Consider the following 20,917-nt stretch of genomic DNA (forward strand, 5'->3'; position numbering starts at 1 on the left):
ATTACATTTAACTTTATTAATTCTCATGATTCCCTTAACAAAGTCTTATACATAGGGACACATGTAATATATCTAAGATATGCCTTTTTATTTTTAGACAAAACTACTTGGTAGATTCTAAAATAATTGTCACATTTGAACAAAAAATATTTGTCACAAAATAATTGTCATTTTTTATTTTTAATATAAATATAATTACTTTATTTCAATTATATTATCGAAGTAATATGATTTATACCATTCACAGATTATTATTATTCACTTTCCATATTATAATAAAAATAGACTGATAAATAATAAAATCACAATTATTTTTATTCTATTTATTATATTTTCTTAATATATATAAAATAATCAAATACGGTAAATATTATTTGACTAAAAGTGAATTTTATATTTTCCAGGTTAGAAGTCAAAAGAAACGCACACATAAGTGATGACATGAGCACTCAATACTCAATGAAGTCTCAATACTCATATTAAATATTGTATGTTTATTTTGAACACACTTTTTGTACTTTTGTGTATGTGGTCCACTTGATAACGTATACAAACAGTTATGACAAACATAACACATCATCCTTTTATTTATTTCCATTTTAATTTTAATCCAAAGTTTGCAAATGAAATTTCCTCAATCTACCTCTTCTTTTTAAAAGGGCGGGAACATTTGGTTTCCTTTGAAATTTGAATTATTTTTTGGCGAACCAAAAAGTTTGAATCTCAGATTCAATACATTATGTTATTGTTCTCGTGTCACATTACGTTACCCCTTCATTAATTCTCTTGGATTTGTTTTAATTTTGGTTCTAATTACTTTTCCAATTTACGGTGTGTGAATTAATTAACACAAGTGCACCGCTTTTTTTCTTTTTTAACCTATGAAATCATTAAAGTTAAAATAACAATTCAAATGTTACATTTAGGTAATTATAGAAAAATTTAAAATACTTTTACTAAATAATATTAGTAACTTTTTTAGAGTTTAATTTAATTAATATGTGCTGCTGTTATAATATATATATATATATATATATATATATATATAATCACATTTCTATATTAGAATAATTATATAAATATTTTAAAAAATGTCATAGCGAAGTGACATAAGAATCAAAATAATTTTAAAGTAAATAATTGTCATTAAGATAAAATGAAAAGTTAATAATGAAAATCTATTTTAAAAAATAAAATTTTGATATTTTTATTATTTCTCATAGTATAGACAAATAAAAGTTTTTTTTACCTCTTTATTAACAAATATAATTAACATAATTTTTAATAAATAAAAATAAACAATACTTTTACAAAATAAACAACTCCTAAACTTATGCATGATGCATGGCTATTTTATTAGTACTTCAAATCTTAGATATCTAATAATTTTTTTGACAAATAGATATCTAATCAAAATTTTGTGCATTTTGTGATACATAAATGTAACGATGCAAAGAATGAATTTGATAGATCTTTATAATTTAGGTGCAGAGATTTAGAATTGACACATTTAATCATCTACTTATTTAATGACAAACAAATAACATTTGAATTTTTTTGTTTCAAATAAATTTTTGTGTGATTATAGCTACAAAATTAATGTCTCATTTTAGTACAGTTTTCTTAAGGAGTGATGTATCATTTGTTTATGTAGATAGTAATTAAAAGTCAAAACCATTAAATTCACCGCAAATCCATTAAAAATTCACCAATTTATGTAAATATTTGTTTGTGTATGGATCTGAAAACAGTGAATAAAGCAGGGGAGTACAAACCTGAAATGGAAAATTCATAATAGAATAAATAAATCTAATAAAGTAAAAAACATTATAAGAAAAAAGAAAAGAAAAGAAACAACAGATAAAGAACCCCACGTCAGTTATCTTAGTGACTACTGTTGCAATGAACGGTCAAGATGATACCGATTTCCAATCACATCCATTATCATTACCGTCATCATGTATTCTTTGTACTCATCCATCACCCTCTAGATTTTAAGACCAAGTTTGGTTTCACTTTTATTTTATGTCGATATTAAGAAAATGATAAATAAATTTCACATCTAAAGACTCTGAATTTAAATTTAAAATATAATATTTATTTTAATAATATTAATATTTATTATATAAAATAAATTTTATGAATTTAATTTGTATTATGGTAAATTGTTATAATTTTAGAAATAAATTATATTTATTTTTAAAATTATAGAATTCAGTGTGACTTTATCAAATTACTATGATATTAAATATATACTTAAAAATTTAAAATTACTATATTTATGTAAAAGTAATAACTAATATTAATCTATTAAGAAATTTAGTTAACTATAAAAAGGTTAAATTTTTTTGTAAAATTTTATATAATTTTAAAATTTAATTTTTATTCTCTATTATTTTGACTTTGAATTCTTATTGGTCTTTGTAAAATCAAAATAAATTGAGATTTTATTGAAATAATACTAAATTTTACAAATACAAAATAAACGAGTTTAAAAACCGTTTTTAATTGTTTTTTGAGTTTTCGAGTGATTTTTTTAATTAATTATTTTTATATAATTTCAAGTTTTTATGAAAGATATTTTAAATATGCAAACAAGATATTATTAAAAAAAAAAATCAAAGATACAATGATTTGATTTAATAACATAAATTAAAATTAGCCAAAAAAGTAATATTATGTGACCAAAATTATTATGGGAGTGAAAGTCAAAGATATTTTTCAATAGGAATTAATTTGTTTCTAAAAATATATTTAATTTTAAAAATATGTACATTAAAAGTGTAATTTATGCAAATATGTTCAATAAAATTAAGAGTTATTTGAAAATAAAACAAATATTAATGAATACTACTTTTTTATATTAATATAACTTTAAATATAAATTTTATTCTCCAACTTATTATATATAAATATATTTATTTTTTATATTTCAGTTTAGTTTTGATTAAAATGAAATTTATTGAATTAATTTCATCACACTACCATACATAAACTAAAGTGAGAGCTATTTTGTTATTAGTTATAAAAAAATGATTTTTAATTTAATAATTTATAAATCATTTATTAATTTTAAAAAAGTATGTTCTGTATTTGTCCACTTCATGAAAATATATTTTGAAAATAATTAATTATTAAAATTAATTCCAAACAACTTATCAATTAAAGAAACTTTTTATTTTTTCTTCAAATGCTAATTATTTTTAAAAGTCATAACAAATAAATAAAAATCGGTAAAAGTAATTATTTAAGAATAATATAAATATATATATATATATTTTTTCTTCTAAATGGTAAGAAATAGGGTTTTGAGTGTACACCCCTAAAAAAAAAAATAAGGTTGCTTAATTCATTCCTGATTTTCATTCTTTCTCTTTCATTTTTGATTTGAAATTTGGATTCCAATCTCACACTTATTTCACAAAACCACCTAACCCTTTATCCCTTATTCTCTTTCTCTCTTTCTAAAATATAATAAAATAAAAATAAAAATATTTCATACACTCTCTATCTCTCTCTTGAAATACCTTAATTCATTTTCCATTTTTTTCATTTCCCAAATTTCGAATCTACCCTCTTTCTCTTTCTCTCTCTATCTTTTCCTTTCTTTCTCCTCATGGACCCATCCTCGATCTCTCCACCACCACCACCTCCACCTCCGTCTACCAACGCCGTCCCTTTCGCCGTCGAACCAAACAACCACCCTCCACCACCAGCACAGCCACCTCTCTCATCTCCACCTTCAACTCACCCTCCATACGCTGAGGTAATCTCAACTTCTATCTCTCTCTCTCTCTAAAATTAAAAAAATCTTGACATCAAGATTCTCTCTCTTGTTATTTTTTGCAGATGATATACAACGCAATTGAAGCTTTGAAAGAGAAGAACGGTTCAAGCAAAAGAGCAATATCGAAATACATAGAACAAGTTTACAAACACCAACTCTCACCTGCTCACTCCACCTTGTTGACTCATCACTTGAAGCGTTTGAAATCCCAAGGACTGCTCGAAATGGTTAAGAAATCTTACAAGCTCTCCAACTCTACTACTAGATCTGCTGCTTCTCAACCTTCTTCTTCAACACCAACTACTTCTAGACCACGTGGCAGACCAAGAAAAACCCAAACCCAAACCCAAACTCAACTCGAACCTCAGCCTCTTCCTATTGTTGTTGCTAATAATAATAACACTCAGCAGAATGCTGAGCCCGTTTGGGCCGCGCTTGGGCTTGCTGATGAGCCTGTTGCTGTTCAACCTGTTGATGTTGAAGGAAGTAAAAGACGTCCGGGCCGTCCGAAGAAAGACGCGGGCCCAAGTCTAAGCCCGGGTGTGAATCTGAACGCGAATTCAAATCCGGTTTCGTCTACGCCGTCTAGGAGAGGACGTCCTCCTGGGTCTAAAGGTAAGTCAAAGAAGAGGCCCGGACGTCCTCCGAAGGCGAAGACTGAGACTAGTTCTGCGGCGGATGTTTCTGGGGTTTCGAAGAGACGTCCAGGGCGTCCGCCGAAGAATGAACAGCAAAATCCGACACCGATACCGTTTGCTGCTGTGCCTGAAGCGGCAGTGCCGGCGGCGGCGGTGGAAGGTGTTGCTGATTTGACTCCAAGATCTAGAGGACGGCCTAGAAAGAATGCTGCTGTGGTTGCTCCTGTTGCTGCAGTTGGTGGTAGCGGGAGAGGTCGTGGTCGTGGACGAGGTCGCGGTGGTGGAAGAGGACGTGGTGGTGGTGGAGGAATTACCACGGAGGCTAGACCTGCAGGGAAAAGGCCTGTGGGCCGTCCAAAGAAGGTGAAAAATTTTAATTTTTTTTGCTGAGTTTCTGTTGAAATGGATATTTTTGTTATGATGTTATGTGTTTTTTTTTTCTTCTTGTATTTGATGCCCAAGATTTAGGAAGTTATTACTATTTTTTGTAGTTTAAAGTTTGTTCTTTTTTTTGTTTGTTTTGTTTTTAATTTGTGTTCTTGTTTTTTTTTTTGGTAATGAAATTTAGATTATTTTAAATCTTTGCTGGATTGATTGTGTTGGGGGGATTTATTACCATGTCTCCTTTGACTTTTATAAACTTTTTTTTCTTGTTTGGTAGATGATTAATTTACCTGTAACTGAATTACCATATTATGAATTACATTCCAACTGCTATTTTGATGTTATGTTATTAACTTTGAAATGAAATAAGTTCCTCCTATAAAAAGAAGTTTATTTTATGGATGTATGAATAGAATAATGTAGCTTAATGTACCAAAGTTTTTTCACATTGATTTGATTTTGTTTTGTGAACTTTGGTTTTGATAGTGATGATAAAGATAATAAGTTAATAATTTACTAATTTGTGGTTGGAAAACTGAGAGTTTATGTTTAAATTACAAATTTACGTGGAACTATTTTGAAATACCTAATTTAACATATAATAATGTATAACTTGTGATGTCTGATTTTTTTTTTTTTATAATGTTGTCATTGTGTTTCGAAAACCTGTGAATTTTGTCTTCAAATGAAAGTTTACTTAGTAGGATTGTTGTGACATGCAGAATTTAACACAAGTTAGTTTAACACAATTGAAAATGGTAATGTCTGGTTTTTGTTAGGCATATCTATGCATTGTTGCTGTATTTGGATGCTATTAACTTTGAAAAGAAATATATTACTTTTATCAAATAAAAGTTTATTTTATGTCTGTTTGTGTTTGTTTATGTATATATAGGTATTTAATTTAATTCAACTTGTTTTAAATATTATACTGCTCAATGCATCTACCTGTGGATATTTAAATAGAACATTGAAGCTTAATGTTCCTAAGTTTTCACATTGATTTGATGTGTTTTTGGTGAACTATGGTTTTGGTGGTGATAATAATATTATAAGTGATTAATTAATTAAGTTATTTGCTTTTAGAAATCTGAGAATTTCACGATTAAATTACAAATTTACTTTGGTGAACTGTTTTAAAATGCATAATTTAACATGTACGACTTATGACTTATGTAGTCTTAAGAAAGAGTTTTTAATGGTATTGTCATTGTGTTATGAAAAGCTGTGAATTTTATCTTCAAACTGAAAGTTTCCTTTGTATGACTGCTGCGACATTTTGCAATCTGAAAATGGAGTTTTCTGTATTAATACAAAATATGTATGTACAAGTATTGTTTGAAAATATTTGTATGATTTTGTGTCAACAAAAATGAAAATGTTTGTATAATTTAAAATTTGTTCCTAAGATATTTTATAAAGTTATTATGTCTGATTGTTTTAAGGCAAATGTTTATTGTTTAATCATGGTGCTGTTTTAGATGTAGTATTTTTTTTTTCTTTTGGTTTTTTAATTTATATAAATGTTTCTTATTTTCATTTTTTAAGACTGCTGTAATATCTCACACTGCATTGCCAATTGACCATATGAATGGAATACAGTGTATTTATGCTTAAACTGCAAGTTGACTTTGTAGGATTATATATAATCATTAGAATTTAACATCGATAATTATGCAGTCTGATCAATGAATTTTATGGACAAAGTTTTAAGTCTTGTTTTTTCGAAGCTTATTTTCTTAGTTCATTGTGTCATTTTTGTGTGATTTTTTATTATTTTGTTCCCAAGATGCTTGATTAAGTTATTATTTTTGTTTGTCTGAATTACTTTATTAATTTTAGTTTTCCTTCTCTTATTTTAGTTTTATATATCTGGTCGGTCCTTCATTATAAGATTCATAACCCTCATTTTCACTATATTTTCTATAAGATTTATATTATTTTATAATTGTTTTTGAATTTCAACCTTGTCATTTTTAGCATTGTGTGTTTATGACAATGTTACATTAGTGGAGTTACTGTGAATTATGGATACCAAATTGAAAATTACTGTCATGTAGTGTGTATTTGGATGATCATCAATTATTACACATGATTTTAAATGCACAATATTTTGTAAAATTGTTTTGGTTAAAATTGAGTTTGAAGTGATATGATTTGTACCACTCTGAAATGAAGAAACACTTGAGGTAATTGAAAAGTTGGTGTATCTGATTTTAATTTAAAACTAGACACATCAACTTTTCAACTATCATTTTTGCTTATATTTCATTTCGGAGGAACTGATAATATGCTTTAATATTTTTCTTCCAAAATATTTATAGACCGTTCTTATTTGCATATTCTATTTCATTATTTTGATTGGATAGGGAACAACACCTGCTAGTGCTCAACAAAATGCTGCTAATGAAGATCTCAAGAGGAAACTTGAACACTTTGTAAGCTGAAATAATCTTTGGTTTCAATTATCAATTATTTATTATATTTTCAAGTTATATAATGTTTTAATCCTCTGTATATTAATTTGCAGCAAGGAAAAGTCAAGGAATCTCTTGCAGTGCTTAGGCCTCATTTTAACCATGAAAGTCCAGTCACTGCAATAGCGGCAATTCAAGAGTTGGAAATACTCGGAACCATGGACCTTAACGAACCACTAATAGACGAAACACTTCCGCAGCATCAGAACCTGCCAGAACAAGATCAGCAGCAACAGCAGCAGCCGCCGTTGCAACAGCAGCTGCCACCACAACATCTTCCGCAGCAACAACAGGTGGCGCAGCCGCAGGTTTTTCAACAATATCCAGCGTTTCATATGCAGGAGTACCAATACCAGCCGCAGCCAGTATACCAGCAGCCACCACCGCAGCAGAACCAACAGTTTCATCCATAGGAATCAAGAAGCACCAGGTAGGAAGAAGAAGAATTTTCATGGCCCTGGATTGATTATGAAGCTTAGGAAGATTTTATATATGGTCTTCAAATTTGATTATGAACAAAAGTTGTACAAGTGTTTTTTAACAAAAAGGCACACATGAGGTGACAGATTTGTAAAGCGAGTAGGCAGTAGCAGATCTGATTTTTCTTTCTTTGAGTGAAATGACTGTCCTGTCCTGTCCATTTTAGTTTGTTGTTGTTGTGCACTGTTTTTAGGATTGACCCCTCAAGTAATTTTTAGATTTTAGAGTACTGATGATTCTGTTATTCAAGTTATATTTGTTTGACTATGATGATTTTCCTTTTTTTTAATCTTTTATTATTCTCTTCTGTTTCTTGTGTGGCTTGTGCACCTTTATCAATTGTATCTTTCACTTTCTGATCTTGTTTCTACATGATTGATACTTAAGTAAGCTATAAAAATGTGAATGTTTCTATGGAATTGCAAAACAATCTATATGCCAAAGTAAAAGCATCCAAATGATTATTAGTTTAAATAGTAGGTAGCAGAACGGCTGCATTTTTTACTATGAGATTATTTTTAGGATTAAATATATGATTGATATGTGTAATTATGTGTTTTTTGTTGCTGTAGATTCTGTAAGTGTTTTTGTTTTATTTTGGTTTCTGCAAATGTTTTTGGTCTTTGTTTTTTTTTTAACCCTTATAAAATTAGTTTTTATTCGAATGAGTCCCAATAATATAATATTGATTTTACTCATTCAATTATTAGTGATACAAGAAATTGCAATGATCATTTTCAATAAGAATTAATTTTGTAGGGACTAAAACAAAAGAACAAAAATAAAAGAAAAATATTTATGACAAAAATCAAACAATGAAAACATGTATTTGTAAAGTTCAAACATATATTTAAGTTTATTTTTTAATTTTGTATAAAATCTCTGAATTTGTTATTTTTTTATTTAAGCATTATTTTTCTATTAATTTTTTTAATGTCACATCTATTTTACACTCCAATTTTGCTTATAAGAATATTTCACAACTCTGTTTATCGACAGAGCAGAAAAGTTTTAAGCTTTGTTGTTTTTTGTATTCACAAAAGTATTATAAAATGAATTATAGTGTTTAGTTTTATGGTTTTGAAAATTGATTTTGGTAAACATGAATTGAAAAAAATAATTTATGTTTGTGTCTATTGACCTAAAAATAAGTAAAACAAAAAAATTTGTAACTAAAATTTCACATTTGACTGAAAGTTCAAATTTCAACTTTAAGGAAAAAACGATTCTACCTAAGATAAACACATACAATATCAGCATTTTGATGTTATTCTTTGTCAAATATATTCTACAATCAACAGTTAGAAACTAATCATTTGAGAAGCACTGTTGCTAAAAAATAGTCTTTTTCCATTCATATTAATCAACCATCCCAGCCAAAGCCAAAGCCATGACTACATATTTAAGACATTCAATTATTTGTCAACTGTACATACTATGTAGGTGTATTTGGATAATTAAATAACAAGTGTCTTCATATTCTAGTTCCATAAACAAATACTAAAATTGTTAGATTGAATGAGTTTATGATGTTATTTATACTCTGTCCATCAATCTATTCAATTGGACCAACATCAATTATACTTTTGTTGGGTTGTTAAGGTATAAATGTTTGCCACAAAAATAGTTTAAACAAAATGGGAAAAATTGTTTTGTTTCAACTTGTTCTTGTGAAATGGAAGAGTAGAAAGAGAAAAGTTTGAACAATCATGGCAAAATAGCAAACCGATGAGTTAATACTTTCCCATGTATGGATAGATGTTGGAATGTTGCTAGATTTGACTTTACATAAACTCTTAGAAACGTTTTGATTGGACTCTATAAAGAAAAGAAAAGAAAATTTTCCTTTAAAAGTTGATTTTTATGGAAAGAGATCCTTTTTCTACATGTCATCAACATTGATTTTAACTCGAGAGTGAAAAAAAAGCAATTTTTAGTTCTTGAAAATATTAATTTGGGAACTTAGTACCTTTCTAAATTACCATCAATAAATTGATTTTAAAAGAGACGATTTGTTATTTGACAATAATTACAAAAAAAAAAGAAGTAATTTGACCTTTATAAAATCCTTAAATATTTATTTTATATTAGTTCATTTTAAATTGTCAACTTATTATTAATAAAAGTTTTCGTGAATAGATTGAGTTTGATCTTTATTAAACAAAATATATTAACAATATCAATAATACTATTTGTTAACATTAATCATTGTAAAAAAATTTATGTCAACTAATGTCATTTTTCAATTCAATTTATTTTAATTAATTTACTCGTTATTTTATTTACTTGTTTTCTTAAATAGAATCTGAACATATACATTTACATGTTGAAATTATGTTCATTTGATTAAAGAATGTATACTATTTGACATGTCATCTATATATTGTTCCTAGGCTTGCATCTTCTTTGAACTATCATCTTTATTTTGATTCCAAAAATTGCATTATACATAGTTACATCGAATCCAAATCTTCAAAAAATGACAATATAGATGTAACTCTCATTAATCAAGGTTACATCCAATCTAAATTTGAGGATGTTTTGGGAGACTAATGTTAAGAGAAAGATCAAGAATCTGATTCTTAGGCTTTTTTGTGTTTAATTTTTCTTAAAGTTATTTCAAGATTTAGTATATAGCATAAAACCATAGAAGTGAAAAGAAAAAAAGTTCTAGCAAAAGATTTTTTATTTACAAAAGCTTTTTACTTTATCTTTTCAAAAGTTTTTGTATATTTTATTGGATGGGAATCAAATCCGTGACCTATATCATCTTTAGATTAATTTGCAGATTTATTTACAAAACTTTTTACTTTAATCTTTCAACAATTTAATTGCCAAACTTGGAAGGATCAACATACATTCAAATTTGTGGGGATATTGAAACTGATTTGCCTTTACTATCTATTGGGTTTTTAGCTTTGTTTTCCTTCCATTTGTTTATTTTAGTTTTGGGCTTAGGTTTAGTTTGAGTCCAATTTAGTTTGGGCTTACTATTAGTTTCAGCCCAAATTTGTTTAGTTTAGTTTTCTTTAAAAAAAATTTAAAGTGAGAAAATGGAATCTCAGTTCAAGATAAGAAATATTTAAAACTTTATTGAATATTTATAATTTGTCTCCATTAATTTAACGCTATGAGTTTAGTTATTTTTGAACCATAATTCACTTTAAAACACTTTATACAATTATCATAACTAACTTATAATCAATATTAACAAATTTATAATCTATATATAACCAACTCCAATGATACCTAACAAATTTTTAGTTAAAAAAATAATATCCAAAGAATCTCCAACTATATCCAACAAGATTCAAAAGTCATTTTGAAAAGTTGTGTGTCACTGTCCTTCATGAGTAAAGACTTGTAAGATGCTGACATGCCATACTTTTGCAATTATAATCAATGGTCAACAATGAAACAGCACTGCATAAATAATAAATATGAAAATAATTAAGAGCTTACACCGATTCCATTATATTATGACTTTTTCTTCAATCTCATCCTTTAATTATGACTTTGCACTTTTTGTTTACTTTTGCCGCGTGTATATATATATCATACAATATGGTTAAGGGAATATGAATATCCAATGAGTAACATAATTCATGCCTAATGTAAAGTAATTAGGACAGGATTATTTATTTATTTATATTGCGGATTTAATTATCAAATTCTTATAAACCAATATATCCTACTATAAGGATTAATCCTTTATATAACTGAAATTTATTTAAAGAGTTTCAATATATTTTTCTATATACACCAATAAAAATTGAATTTTATTAAATGATTAAGAAATTCAAACGTAGTTTATGCGAAAGACATGGTATGTATTGGAAAAGATAATTAGATTGCTATTTTTCTTTATAAATTTAGTCTAATTGAAACTTTTCTTTTATAAAAAAATAGTCTAATTGCAATTTTAGTATATTTATTTTAACCAATATTTAAGCCTAAAAAAAAGTGAGTCATCACTAATCCTTTTGTGTTGTGGTCCCCTACTTGTTGTTATTTCTTCTCCCTCTCTCTCTTAAGTACTCTTCCTTATTCTTCTATTTTTGTGCCAAGTTTAGAATCAAAGATCTTTTCTTTCTAAATATGGGGTGCTAAATGATTGCTTATTCTTTTTTGTACTACTTTCTCAACATGGTAATAATATGTGGTAGTAAATAACATAAGAAGTTTGGGTTGTTGAGGATGCACATGAACTGTTTGTTATATGTTCTTGTCTGTTATAAAGGGTACTTCTCCATTTCAATCCATCCATTTGGGTCACCTTGATTGGGCAAAGATTCCAAAAGGGTTTTTCTTTGCTTGGTTCAAACCCTGCATGCTTTTCTTTGGATTTGATATACTGTTTGGTATCTTTTTATTTGGGTAATCAGATTCAACTGGCTGATCACTTTTAGTGGAGTCTATATCTCAAACACCTTTCTTCACCTATAAGGTTCGAATCAAAGACCGTGGTTAAGAGCTTTTTGTCAATTTAAAAAGTAAAAAAAGAACTTTTTTTGAATATTTTTCAGCTTCCCTTATTTGAGAATAGAGATTTGGATCAATATGGTGATGGTTATGTTTTCATTTCTCTAGCATTTGGTATTATTGTTTAGTGAAAAGATATGAAGAACATTCTTAAGAAGCTTCATATCATGTCTAAGCAATCACAAAATGAACAAGGGTATTCTTCATCAGAGGGAAACAAGTTCAATCATGGTTCAATATCCAATTCTAAGAGGCTTTTCAGTTCTAAGTCCTCTGAAAGTTCTGAGCATAAACCTTTTCTTGGGTTATCAAGTTTGTTGCATTCAGTTGCTAATAGGAAGAGTTTTAGTTCAAAATCTTTGAACCAAGGAAAAGTTGAGAGGATGGAGACATCTGATTCAGTGAGCAGTGTTGGTTTGGATGTTTTGGATTCGCATAAGCGTGATTCAAGTTGTTGCGGGACTGTTTCCAGGGATCATGAAGTAGAGGAAGAGTATCAATTGCAACTTGCTTTGGAGATGAGTGCAAAGGAGGATCCTGAGGCTGTGCAGATTGAAGCTATTAAGCAGATGAGTTTAGGGTCTTGTGACCCTTATTACACACCAGCTGAAATCGTGGCATATAGATATTGGGTGAGTCACTTTGTTCATTTTAAGCACATTGACGTTTAGGTTGAAGTCATATCCAATATGGCACAAACACTTTAGATCAAAGCCGTGTCTAGTGTTGGCTCGACATCAGCATACACTGACACTTGTAGTTACATTCAATTACTTTCATTTTTTCAAATTATTATCGGGTCTGACGTGTCGGTGCTTCGTAAAATCCTTGCTGATATGTGGTTATGTCAGAAGTAAAGATATGGGAACTTGGAAGAATCAAGTTTCAAGTTTGATTATTGTGTTATTCTTAGAGAAATATGAGTCTTACAGAAGTTTGTGGAGAATTTTAGATGTGTTGATTGATGGTGCTGTTTCATTGGTATGATCTGGACTATAGCTTGAGTTATAACATGTAATTATGGCTTGAACTTGGAAGATATGTTTAGTTTCTGATGCATTCAATAGCCTCATAATTTCCCATTGTTTACCGTCTAATTTTCAATCACCAAAAGCTCAGTTTTGATAAACAACGTGATTAAGTGTGTGCTCATAGCATAAACGCTAACCATATAAGTACTTATGTATAAGCTGTTTCTATAACAAAGTAAAAAAAATAAAATCAAACTGTTTTTCATATAAGTTATAAGATGTTTTCATATGTTATCTTGGAGAGCTTATGGAAATAAGCTGAAAATAGCTTATGAACATGTCTTAAGCTGTTTCCAAAAGCTATCTCAAACAGTCTCACAAGTGTTTATGTCAAAATAGATAAATTCAAATAAGTCAATCTGAATAGGCCCCTAGTTCATACAAAATGTTAGTATAGAATGTTAGCTCACCTGGTATACTGCTTTGCTTGTTTAGTTAAATCTTATTATGTGATCTTTGGTTGTAAACTTGTAATCCTTATTTTCTCCTTTACACCAATAATGCACGTTCTTTTCAGCTTTCTCTATGTTTGCCTTTACAAGAAGGTTTTGGTTCTATACATTGCTGTGGTTAGGATTTAGGATTCATTACATTGCTGTGATTGATTTGGATTGTTTATTGCATGTTGGAGTCACAATGAGTTTGAAGAAATCATGCTGACACCATGATTTTGTTGAAGCTCCAAAGTGTAGATTTTGTCAAAATCACGGTGGCACACTATGATTCTGTCAAACTCACCACCAATTCCAACATGCACTGACGATCCTTCTATCAGATGGTTTTGAAATCAAATGAACTTATTCACATAACTTTCTTGGTTACTTGACTCTTACTTTTGTCGTACATATATAAAACTTTCTAACTTATCTCATATACTAGATTGTTCCATGCTTCACAGAATTACAATGCTCTTGGTTATGATGACAAAGTCATGGATGGCTTCTATGATCTATATGGGATCTTAACTGATTCAAACACTGCAAGAATGCCTTCCCTTATAGATCTGCAAGGAAGAAGACCAATCTCAGGTAGTGTCACATGGGAAGCTATTTTGGTTAATAGGGCTGCTGATTCTAATTTGTTGAAACTTGAGCAGAAAGCCTTTGAGCTGACCGTCAAATCAAGACGTGATTCGGAAGTAGTTATCGATACCGATTTGGTTCGCACACTTGCAGTATTTGTAGCTGACTATATGGGTGGACCAGTTAGAGATCCTGAAAGCATGACAAGAGCATGGAGGAGTCTTAGTTACAGTCTTAAAGCAACTCTTGGTAGGATGGTTTTGCCACTTGGTTCTTTGACTATTGGATTGGTTCGCCATCGTGCATTGTTATTTAAGGTACTTATTCCATCATGTTCTTTTATGATCTTTTTTTGGTCTTAACCCTCCAGTTTTTAGGAGAAAGCGGCCCTAGGAACCTTGAGTTTGCCTGAGAAGTAAGTAAAGCCTGACCAAAGATAGTTCAAAACTCAGATTTCTTTTATGGTCTAAATGTCAATTAAAAACGACTGCATGCATTAAACAGAATAAATTGTTAGATCACATTGCAAAAAAGATTGTGACTACTATAACCTATGATATTTTTGTTATACTTTAATTTCAAAACTTAACCATTCATTTAAGATAGTATACTAATACAACAACAAACACTTTTTTTTTCTTTCCATTTAGGCAGTGTCTTCTACATGGGTCAAATGTGATATTGTATTTATGATAATCTTGATTTTTTTATATTTGTCTGCTTTTTCAACATTCTTGTTTGGTTTTCCACAAGTTTTGTTATTCCAATGAAATTTACTGATTTATAATAAATGTAGGTTCTAGCTGACAGTTTGAGTATTCCATCACGATTGGTGAAAGGAAAGCAAAATACAGGTTCTGACGATGTTGCAATAAACTTTGTCAAGATTGATGACGGAAGGTAACTGATATAGAAGCTGTATTTTGTTGTAGCTTTTTATTAATTTTTGTATTAATTGTTTAAACGTGCTAATATCGAAATCATATATGCTTGATGTAAATTTCAGGGAGTACATTGTTGATCTTATGGCAGATCCTGGAACTCTTGTTCCATCTGATGCTACTGGATCGCGTATTGGGTATGATGAAACCTTTTTTGTGGCAAGTCCTTCATCAAGAGACCTTGATTCGTCTCGTGTAGCATCATCTAGCAGTGGAATTGGATGTTCATCTGGAGAAACTTCAGATTTTGGAATGCCAGACAGAGGAAACAGATTAGAACATTCAGAGAAAGAATCTGATGTCTGCAGCAGGATCACCACAAGAAAAGAAGAACGAGCGAAACCATTTCATACAAGATCATTTTCATGGAGCGAAGGGATTGGTTCCGCTGTAGTAACCAGAAGGAAAACCGAAGACATTTCGCAATTTATGATCGATACTGCTAAGGAAAACCCTGAGTTAGCACAGAAACTTCATGATGTTTTACTTGAAAGCGGTATTGTTGCTCCTCCGAATTTATTTTCCGACATTTATCCTGAGGAATTATTTTCCAAAACTGAAGAAAAAGATGAACATAAACAAGGAAGTGAACGGCACGAAACACAATTCGATGACAATCTCGGTCCTGCTAAATTTTCGCCTCACGAAAGAGTTCATCCAAAAGCATGTTCTAGAAATCAGCCACAACATCCTAAGCTAGGCTTAGGAATCAAACATGTCCGAGTCGCTGCCGCAGCTGCCGCAATTGTTGCATCTTCTATGGTAGTTGCAGTGGCAAGGTCAAGTACTGACTCCAACATTGAGCTTCCGGTCTCGGCAGCTGCTACTGCTACTGCTGCAGCTGTGGTAGCAACTACTGCTGCATTAAGTAAGTATGAGATGAGAAGTCGAAGTGATGAGGATGTTGAAGGTTCTGGAACAAATTTAGAAGGAGAGAGAAGATCTGGTAGCTCAGTTGTAAGTAATGATAGTACAAAATCTGATTGTTCTTTAGATGATGTTGCCGAGTATGAAATTCCATGGGTGGAAATCACGCTCGGTGAGCGTATTGGACTTGGTATTAACTTGTTTTATAAGATTTGTTTACATTCTATTTTTATAGTGCAATGTTTATTTGGTTTTACACATGAAGACTTGATTGCGTTTCGGTGACGCACATTTTTCATGCAGGATCTTATGGAGAGGTGTATCACGGTGAATGGCGAGGAACTGTGAGTTTATTATATTTTTGAACCTAATCAATTGCATTATTCTCATCAATTGAATTGAATTAACAGCACAGTTCTGTTCTTTGGTTTGTAGGAAGTTGCTGTAAAGAGGTTTCTGGATCAAGATATATCTGGTGAAGCACTTGAAGAATTCATAAGTGAGGTATATACAAGTCACTTATTTTGTTTATGCTATTCTTTGGTGTTCCTTGTTTTTTGAGTGTGCATGGATTTTGCCTTTAAATATGTTTTTGGATTGTGTGATTGTCATTTAAGGCATGTTCCTTTGAAGTGTATAGTTTATTTTTTTTAGCCTGTTAGGCTTTGAGCTTTCTTTCTAGTTTCTCTGAGAATATCTTAGAATTCGGATTCCATGCAGTCACGCGATCCCGAATTCACACATCAGGACCTCGTGAACCGTTTGATATAGATTGGACGGTTAAAAAAAATACAGATTTTAATTTTATAATTAAAAATACCAAACTTGAATCTGGACCGTCTGGTCTCGATTGAATGGCTATTGATGTCTCGAGTGCATGAATGCAGAGAATCCTGACTGCACCAAATCTGGGTCCAATGTCATATCCACTTACTCTGTTGTAATTTATGTCTTTTAGCTAATGAAAATATCATTTTTAGTCATAAAAAAATTGTATTTGACATGGGACAGATGGTACTGTGTATCAAGGTAGTCCACTGTAGACCAGTATTTAAAACTCACTCGAAACATTAACGATGATTCGTGAAACTCCTCAAAAGCACAAGTTATTGGTTCTCCTGGTCTTTATGACCGAGACAATGACTCGATCAATGTCAATTCGATAAAAATAAGGGAAAACAAATGTGTCCTCAAAACTCAACTCGTCGAACCGACAGTCAGACACCAATAAGGTCACTATCGCATCCGCAAAGACAAAGAAAACCGTTAACTTATACTTCCAAGAAGTGTCATTAGAATTTTAGATGATTTTTAAGCACCAGTCCACCACATTAGAATTTCATGTTTATTTATAACTAATCTTATTTTTCATGTTAGTATTATAGAGAAGTATTTGTTGTTCCTTTTACTTTTATATTTTCTTTGACCATTTAAATTTTATATGTTAAGATGCTTCACAATGCATTACATTAGAGCAATGATTTGTGGTTTTGAGTAGGTTCATGTACATCTTTATGGTGAGTTGCAATTTGCAAGGTCTTGATTCTGCTACTAATAAATATTTTATATAGCAGAAAACTTATGGTATTAATTGCAATTAGGTCAGAATAATGAAAAAATTGAGGCATCCAAATGTGGTTCTCTTCATGGGAGCTGTAATTCAACCTCCAAATCTTTCAATTGTTACTGAATTTCTTCCAAGGTAACTTTAAATTCTTCATTTCAAAGAGCTTCATATGAGTCTTTAAGACTATTGATTATTAATTGGAAATTATTGCATAAGTTGATATTTCCTAACACCGACATTGCATGTTCTCACTTCTCCAAAGGAAAAAACAAACAATGCTACTACATCTCTAACATTGAGGATTTTATTTATGCAGAGGAAGTTTGTATAGATTAATTAATCGGTCAAACAATCAATTAGATGGGCGAAGGCGTTTGAGAATGGCCCTTGATACTGTAAGATTCTATCGTCTTTCAATGCAATTCTGCTGAATTCAGAAAATCATTTCTATAAAGCTGAATGAATCTCAGTTGATATAACTTTTTACTTTTAAATATTCAGGCTCGAGGAATGAACTAATTGCACAACTGCAATCCGGTGATAGTTCATCGTGATTTGAAGTCTCCAAATCTTCTTGTTGATAAAAATTGGGTTGTAAAGGTAATAATAATCTCATAATTAGAGTTCCTTAATAGTATGAGAAATGGTTTGTAGTGACATGATGATAGCATTTTTTTTTTGGTTTGTTGAATAGGTATGTGATTTTGGCTTATCACGTATGAAGCATAGCACATTCCTTTCTTCCAGATCAACCGCAGGAACCGTAAGCTATCGTACAACTCTCCATTTGGACTTGTTTATTGTTTCATCCTCTTACTTTCTTGGTTGTTCATGCTATTCTTTATTTTTTTATATCATTCCATATTTCTGCATATATGTTTATGTACACAACACAAATGCAGACACTTGTTATTTAAGTCAAAAACAGTTTCAATAGACCTTGTATTTTATGCTTTATGAATTTTATATATTATGTTTTAGGCCGAGTGGATGGCTCCCGAAATGTTGAGAAGTGAACCGTCAAATGAAAAGTAAGAGCATGTTCACTATCTAAAACCATTTTCAATTTTCATTTTCTAATTCATTTTGAATTGCTAACATGGAGATGAAAGACTGTAGTGAATAACTATGATTAAGAGTAGACGGAAGACAAATTAGGAAAAATGCATTTACATAAACAACGAAAAACAATGGTTTGTCATTTTCAAAATTTCTGAAAAATGTTAAGATCTGCCTTCAAAAATTGTAAAAGTAAACGATGATGAAAATGTTTGTGTTAAATTCTAAGATAACAACAAAATATTATTTTATGCTAACAACCCCTTTCTAAATCTTTCTTGGTTTTGTGATGCTAACATATGATGTTGGATTATGCAGGTGTGATGTATATAGCTTTGGGGTTATATTATGGGAGTTATCTACTTTGCAGCAACCTTGGGGAGGAATGAATCCAATGCAAGTTGTTGGTGCTGTGGGTTTCCAACATCGCCGTCTTGACATTCCGGACGACATGGACCCTGCGGTTGCAGATATCATCAGGAAATGCTGGCAGACGTGAGTATACTTCATTATTCATTTCATTCTATCTAACTGGCATTTAAGAGTCATATTGGTTAATAGTAATAAAAGAAGAGGGAGAATCACAATGATCCGTATAAATGTCTTCATTGAGATCACCATGGACGAAACCATTCTTAATATCAATGTTTTAAAAACCGAACCGGACTTCAAATTAGCAAGATCTCCAAATTATGGTTCAACTACTTTAAACTGCTCGAACTAGGATGAAACCACAATCGAACCACTCAAATAACCGAGCTGTAGACAATGGTGGTTTGCAGTTCAACCGATTGAACTGTCTGGTTCGGTTTTTGAAACATTTCTAAAAATTAATTTAGTGAAGTGGCCATTGGCAAATAGTAGTCATGGACAATAACATTCTTCCACTATCACAATATTTTTTTGGGGTGTTTTGATGCTACTATGTTGCATTGCAGAGATTCAAAGTTGAGACCTACATTTGCTGAGATATTAGCGGCTCTAAAGCCATTACAGAAGCCATCTGCCGGTTCCCAAGTGCCTCGACCGACTGCGTCAGGGAGGCACCGGAACGACCGATCATCAGCTGCAGAAAGATAGGAAACAATCATACAACTAACCAAATCTTTCTTCATTTTTACTTAAAAAAGTGGAGGATTGGCTGTATAGTATCATCCATGATTTTCATTCTTTTCAGTTCACTTTTGTTACTTTTCTCTTCCTTTTTCTTTCTTTTATATGTTTTGTTGGGTTCCCTTCTGTAATCTGCAGTAGTCAATGTAAAGGTTGTATCAATTGTTATAATCAATTATAAATTTTGATGTTCATAATTTAATTATGAAAATTTGAAGTTGTAACTTGATCAGTTGCATTAACTTAATCCGTTTTAACTCTTTGAATGTCTCAATCTTCAAAGGTAATTTGTTGAGAGAGATTATATCAAATCTCTCTGCAACTTTGTATCATATGAACTGTATTTACGAGATACGTTTGACAAAAAAATTTAATCTACATAAAATATTATCATTTGTGCATTACATATAGCACAATAACTATGTTTTGTTTTCGATAAATTTGAATTTGGATTTATTACAATTGATTGTGGTGCAAGCAACACATCTAGATCGTCTGAATAAAGATTGAACCATCCAAATTTCAAGATGGAATTTTAATTGTTTTTAAATAAAAATTTCAAATTTAGAATTTAGACTGTCCGATCTTAATTATATGGTTTTGATGTGTTTGACTGCAGTGTAGTCGGAGGAGGCCGAGTGCATTGAACTTTGATCCAATAAATATCTTACAAAGACAAAATGGTTGGTTTGAATTTGAAAGGTCATTGATTTGTTTGGCCGGTAAATTTTGTGTGTATAGCATGCTAAACACAATGCTAAATTTGGTGTATATGTCTTTCATCTCTTCTACCACATGCTTAGGTGCTCCTCAAACTCTCATAGATTGTACCTTTCATCACAAATTTAAAACGCTTATATGCACTTTCAACTTGCAAAGCCACTATTAGATATAATTGAAGTTGGTTATAAATAATTATGAGTTAGTTAGTGTTCATAGTAGATAGAAGGATGTCCCAAACCGAAATAGCACATTTTTTTTTCTTTTCTATATAAGTCTCACTTTATCATCTATCAAAATATGTCTCATTTTAAGTCTCTCATTCACCTCAATCATAATACTAACTTGA

General features: G+C 30.5%; 3 protein-coding genes across 8 annotated transcripts; all 3 read left to right on the top strand.

Moving 5' to 3' along the window:
* The first annotated feature begins 3,519 nt into the window (after nt 1-3,519).
* Nucleotides 3,520-8,073, top strand: LOC101514216 (uncharacterized). The gene is made up of 4 exons (XM_004512669.4): nt 3,520-3,766; nt 3,850-4,788; nt 7,179-7,247; nt 7,340-8,073. Exons 1-4 carry the CDS (start codon nt 3,617-3,619, stop codon nt 7,697-7,699), a joined length of 1,518 nt encoding a protein of 505 aa, XP_004512726.1. The 5' UTR covers nt 3,520-3,616; the 3' UTR covers nt 7,700-8,073.
* Nucleotides 8,074-11,734: 3,661 nt separating this feature from the next.
* Nucleotides 11,735-19,196, top strand: LOC101513871 (probable serine/threonine-protein kinase SIS8). 6 transcript variants are annotated; one of them, XM_073364356.1, is made up of 11 exons: nt 11,736-12,880; nt 14,178-14,618; nt 15,098-15,201; nt 15,308-16,299; nt 16,413-16,453; nt 16,545-16,613; nt 17,716-17,811; nt 17,993-18,071; nt 18,178-18,276; nt 18,371-18,439; nt 19,054-19,196. In XM_073364356.1, the coding sequence occupies exons 1-7, from the start codon at nt 12,386-12,388 to the stop codon at nt 17,797-17,799; spliced, it is 2,226 nt and encodes a 741-aa protein (XP_073220457.1). In that variant the 5' UTR covers nt 11,736-12,385; the 3' UTR covers nt 17,800-17,811; nt 17,993-18,071; nt 18,178-18,276; nt 18,371-18,439; nt 19,054-19,196. The 6 variants fall into 6 exon arrangements, with proteins under 6 accessions (XP_012574710.1, XP_073220457.1, XP_027193323.1 ...); XM_027337520.2 differs by having other exon boundaries at nt 11,739-12,880; nt 17,711-17,811; XM_012719256.3 differs by lacking the exons at nt 17,993-18,071; nt 18,178-18,276; nt 18,371-18,439; nt 19,054-19,196 and having other exon boundaries at nt 11,735-12,880; nt 17,684-17,811.
* LOC105851107 (probable serine/threonine-protein kinase SIS8) lies at nt 18,395-19,815 on the top strand. Its single transcript, XM_027337624.1, has 5 exons — nt 18,395-18,439; nt 18,658-18,707; nt 19,054-19,230; nt 19,460-19,543; nt 19,674-19,815. The coding sequence occupies exons 1-5, from the start codon at nt 18,395-18,397 to the stop codon at nt 19,813-19,815; spliced, it is 498 nt and encodes a 165-aa protein (XP_027193425.1).
* Nucleotides 19,816-20,917: the final 1,102 nt, after the last annotated feature.

Source organism: Cicer arietinum, chromosome 8, assembly GCF_000331145.2.
Source record: "Cicer arietinum cultivar CDC Frontier isolate Library 1 chromosome 8, Cicar.CDCFrontier_v2.0, whole genome shotgun sequence".
Classification (NCBI taxonomy): Eukaryota; Viridiplantae; Streptophyta; class Magnoliopsida; order Fabales; family Fabaceae; genus Cicer; species Cicer arietinum.